This window comes from Durio zibethinus, unplaced genomic scaffold, assembly GCF_047325235.1.
Source record: "Durio zibethinus cultivar Kanyao isolate XHJ-2024 unplaced genomic scaffold, ASM4732523v1 HiC_scaffold_1, whole genome shotgun sequence".
Classification (NCBI taxonomy): Eukaryota; Viridiplantae; Streptophyta; class Magnoliopsida; order Malvales; family Malvaceae; genus Durio; species Durio zibethinus.
The window spans coordinates 102,008-107,500 of NW_028323042.1; the positions used below are offsets into that span (position 1 = coordinate 102,008).

At 36.1% G+C, this 5,493-nt stretch overlaps 1 protein-coding gene across 1 annotated transcript in view; it reads left to right on the forward strand.

The window, feature by feature from the left end:
• Positions 1-681: 681 nt before the first annotated feature.
• LOC149506083 (DNA-directed RNA polymerase subunit beta) overlaps positions 682-5,493 on the forward strand; it is a 6,269-nt gene continuing 1,457 nt past the window's right edge. The window contains exons 1-2 of the mRNA XM_089757892.1: positions 682-4,665; positions 5,443-5,493. The exon at positions 5,443-5,493 is cut by the window's right edge and continues 1,457 nt beyond it. Coding sequence (XP_089614018.1) covers positions 995-4,207 — 3,213 coding nt within the window. The 5' untranslated portion in view covers positions 682-994 and the 3' untranslated portion in view covers positions 4,208-4,665; positions 5,443-5,493. The remainder of the gene's footprint in view (positions 4,666-5,442) is intronic.

The window sequence follows — 5,493 nt, forward strand, 5'->3', positions numbered from 1 at the left end:
AAAATAAAAATGGATACATAACTAATTAGTATTGATTTTTTTTTTCAATTTTTCAATTCAATAAAAAAACTTTCTTAATTTCAATTATAAATTATATAATTATAAATTATATTATAATAATATAACAGCAATTATGAGTCTATGTAAACCCCCGAACATAAGTTGTTACACAGCTCTAGTTATCTAATGAGGTATTTTATCTATCTAGATATGATGTCCATAGGGAATCAGCAAGAAATTATCGTGTTTCAATTTTTCATTGAATAGATTAAAATTAAAGAAAAAATAGAATTTTTGATAGAGCACGCCATGTGTTGTCTCCACTAGAGAGCTATAATGGAATAAAAAGAAAAGAGGAAAGACATATATAAATAGAAATGCTATATCTGCATATGTTTAATAAATACAAGCCCTCTTTTCGTACGCACTTCAATCATATTCTAAATATTCTACTAAAAAATAAAAAACTAAAAAATGGGTAAAAACATCTCTCTTCTCTGCGAATCATTTTTTGAACAGAACAATGGAATCTATGAAAAAATTAAGTGCTAGAAAAATCAACTCTCTCCCGATATATATTTTATGATTATTTTGTCTTTATCTCAACGAACAGATCAAATCAGGAATTCATTTCATTTTTCTGGTATTCAATCGGATTGGAATATGGAATATCATAATAATGGTAGAAATTGAATTATTATTTTTTTTTTTGATATTCTATACAAAACTCCATAAGGCTAAATGGCATTTATCAATTCTTTTATGTAGCTGTTTGTTATAAATATAAATTAAAATTTGAGTATAATTTTTCTTCTTCCGTTCATACGCATTTCATACATTCCATATATATTATATGGTATATGGAGTTAGATAAAATTTCATGTGATTCAGTAAACAGAATAGAAATTCAATTCCATCATTATTAGATCGATTCATATGATTCGATGAAGAATGAGAAAAGAATGGGATTTTTTTGATAAATGGGAAATTCAAAATGCTCGGGAATGAAAATGGGGAAATGTATACAATACCTGGGTTGAATCAGATACAATTTGAAGGATTTTGTGGGTTCATGGATCGGGGCTTAACAGAAGAACTTGATAAGTTTCCAAAAATTGAAGATACAGATCAAGAAATTGAATTTCAATTATTTGTGGAAACATATCAATTGGTGGAACCGTTGATAAAAGAAAGGGATGCTGTATATGAATCACTCACATATTCTTCTAAATTATATGTATCCGCAGGATTAATTTTGAAAACCAGTAAGGATATGCAAGAACAAACAATTTTTATTGGAAACATTCCTTTAATGAACTCCCTCGGAACTTCTATAGTAAATGGAATATACAGAATTGTGATCAATCAAATATTGCAAAGCCCCGGTATCTATTATCGATCAGAATTGGATCCTAACGGAATTTCGGTCTATACTGGTACCATAATATCAGATTGGGGGGGGAGGTTCGAATTAGAGATTGATAGAAAAGCAAGGATATGGGCTCGTGTAAGTAGGAAACAGAAAATATCTATTCTAGTTCTATCATCAGCTATGGGTTCGAATCTAAGAGAAATTCTAGAGAATGTTTGCTACCCTGAAATTTTCTTGTCTTTCCTGACCGATAAGGAAAAAAAAAAAATTGGGTCAAAAGAAAATGCCATTTTGGAGTTTTATCAACAATTTTCTTGTGTAGGCGGGGATCCGGTATTTTCTGAATCCTTGTGTAAGGAATTACAAAAGAAATTCTTTCAGCAAAGATGTGAATTAGGAAGGATTGGTCGACGAAATATGAACCAGAGACTGAATCTTAATATACCTCAGAACAATACATTTTTGTTACCGCGAGATATATTGGCAGCTGCGGATCATTTGATTGGAATGAAATTTGGAATGGGTACACTTGACGATATGAATCATTTGAAAAATAAGCGTATTCGTTCTGTAGCGGATCTCTTACAAGATCAATTCGGATTGGCTCTGGTTCGTTTAGAAAATGTAGTTAGAGGAACTATATGCGGAGCAATTAGGCATAAATTGATACCGACTCCTCAGAATTTGGTAACTTCGACTCCATTAACAACCACTTATGAATCCTTTTTCGGATTACACCCATTGTCTCAAGTTTTGGATCGAACAAATCCATTGACACAAATAGTTCATGGGAGAAAATTGAGTTATTTGGGCCCCGGAGGATTGACCGGGCGAACTGCTAATTTTCGGATACGAGATATCCATCCTAGTTACTATGGACGCATTTGCCCAATTGACACGTCTGAAGGAATCAATGTTGGACTTATTGGATCCTTAGCAATTCATGCCAGGATTGGTCGTTGGGGGTCTCTAGAAAGTCCATTTTATAAAATATTTGAGAGATCAAAAAAAGCACAGATGCTTTATTTATCCCCAAGTCGAGATGAATATTATATGGTAGCGGCAGGAAATTCTTTGGCCTTGAATCAGGGTATTCAGGAAGAACAGGTTGTTCCGGCTCGATACCGCCAAGAATTCCTGACTATTGCATGGGAACAAGTTCATCTTCGAAGTATTTTTCCTTTTCAATATTTTTCTATGGGAGCTTCCCTCATTCCTTTTATCGAGCATAATGACGCGAATCGGGCTTTAATGAGTTCTAATATGCAACGCCAAGCAGTTCCGCTTTCGCGTTCCGAGAAGTGCATTGTTGGAACTGGGTTGGAACGCCAATTGGCTCTAGATTCAGGGGTTCCCGCTATAGCCGATCAAGAGGGAAAGATCATTTCTACCGATACTGACAAGATTATTTTATCGGGTAATGGGGATACTCTAAGCATTCCATTAGTTATGTATCAACGTTCCAACAAAAATACTTGTATGCATCAAACTCCCCGGGTTCAGCGGGGTAAATGCATTAAAAAGGGACAGATTTTAGCGGATGGTGCCGCTACGGTTGGTGGCGAACTCGCTTTGGGCAAAAACGTATTAGTAGCTTATATGCCATGGGAAGGTTACAATTTTGAGGATGCGGTACTCATTAGCGAGCGTCTAGTATATGAAGATATTTATACTTCTTTTCACATACGAAAATATGAAATTCAGACTCATGTGACAAGCCAAGGTCCTGAAAGAATCACTAACGAAATATCGCACCTAGAAGCCCATTTACTCCGCAATTTAGACAAAAATGGAATTGTGATGCTGGGATCTTGGGTGGAGACGGGCGATATTTTAGTAGGTAAATTAACGCCTCAGGTGGCGAAAGAATCATCATATGCTCCAGAAGATAGATTATTACGGGCCATACTTGGGATTCAGGTATCCACTTCAAAGGAAACTTGTCTAAAATTACCTATAGGTGGGAGGGGTCGAGTCATCGATGTGAGATGGATCCAGAAAAAAGGGGGTTCTAGTTATAATCCGGAAACGATTCGTGTATATATTTCACAGAAACGCGAAATGAAAGTAGGCGATAAAGTAGCCGGAAGACATGGAAATAAGGGTATCATTTCCAAAATTTTACCTAGACAGGATATGCCTTATTTGCAAGACGGAAGACCTGTTGATATGGTCTTCAACCCATTAGGAGTCCCTTCACGAATGAATGTGGGACAGATATTTGAATGCTCGCTTGGGTTAGCAGGGAGTCTACTAGATAGACATTATCGAATAGCACCGTTTGATGAGAGATATGAACAAGAGGCTTCGAGAAAACTAGTGTTTTCCGAATTATATGAAGCCGGTAAGCAAACAGCGAATCCATGGGTATTTGAACCCGAGTATCCAGGAAAAAGCAGACTATTTGATGGAAGAACGGGGGACCCTTTTGAACAACCTGTTATAATAGGAAAACCTTATATCTTGAAATTAATTCATCAAGTTGATGATAAAATACATGGGCGTTCCAGTGGACATTATACACTTGTTACACAACAACCACTTAGAGGAAGGTCCAAGCAAGGAGGACAACGGGTAGGAGAAATGGAGGTTTGGGCTCTAGAGGGATTTGGTGTTGCTCATATTTTACAAGAAATGCTTACTTATAAATCTGATCATATTAGAGCTCGCCAAGAAGTACTTGGTACTATGATCATTGGAGGAACAATACCTAAACCTGAAAATGCTCCAGAATCTTTTCGATTGCTCGTCCGAGAATTACGATCTTTGGCTCTGGAACTGAATCATTTCCTTGTATCTGAGAAGAACTTCCAGATTAATAGGAAGGAAGCTTAATCGGAATGAATCAGAATTTGTCTTCTATGATCGACCGATATAAACATCAACAACTCCGAATTGGCTCAGTTTCTCCCCAACAAATAAGTGCTTGGGCCAATAAAATCCTACCTAATGGAGAAACCGTTGGAGAGGTGACAAAACCCTATACTTTTCATTACAAAACCAATAAACCGGAAAAGGATGGATTATTTTGTGAAAGAATTTTTGGACCTATAAAAAGTGGAATTTGCGCTTGTGGAAATTATCGAGTAATTGGAAATGAAAAGCAGGGCCCTAAATTTTGTGAACAATGCGGAGTTGAATTTGTTGATTATCGGATACGAAGATATCAAATGGGATACATAAAACTGGCATGTCCAGTAACTCATGTATGGTATTTGAAACGTCGTCCTAGTTATATCGCCAATCTTTTAGATAAACCTCTTAAAGAATTAGAGGGTCTAGTATACTGCGATGTGTGATTTGATCGAAATTATGATTTTACCGATTAGCAATGAGAAACTGTCATCCCATTCAATCGAATTGGGATGCCCTGGATCTGACATGACATGTCTCTTGGGAGGAGTAACATGAAGCTCAGAATTATGGGTGTATTCAATACTCCCAAATAAAAAGGGAATTGGTCTATGGTCGAGTCAGTAAAAATAAATAAATAGGAATTTTGAGTTGTACCTCGTGAAAAAAAAAGACTTCTTTCTTTTGTGGAATTAACCATTCTCATTTCTTTTAGTTCTTTTAGAAAGAAATGAAATTATGTTCAAGTAAACAAATATGTCATGGTTGCAGGAGTCTATACATCGCATATAGGCTTAGGCTTTAAGTTAAGGGCATCGTGGTATAACCGTCGAGGTAAGGTAAGGCAGGACCTAAGAGATCGAATGGAAGGGTACATAGACAAGTAAATCCCTTATGACACTCCTTTAATTTAAGAGGATTCATCATTCGAGGGGAAGTAGACTACTCAAGAATTTCACATTTCATTTATGTCCTAATTTCGAATTGAATAAAGAATTAAGAAAATATAAATCAATAAAAGAAGAATGAATCAATGAAATGTTTCTTTGGAACTTGAGTAAAGAGTAGACCTTTTTTTGGGGGGGGTTCTAGAATTTGAAAGCGAGAACTCCTTTCTTTATCTTTATTTGGTGTAACTACTTGAGCCGGATGAGAGGAAACTCTCATGTCCGATTTTGAGGGGGGGGGGGAGAGATCCTGTAGGGCCCTATCCTAATTTTGCTTTTGCTAGGCCCATCGCTAAAAAACCTACTTTCTTACGATTACGA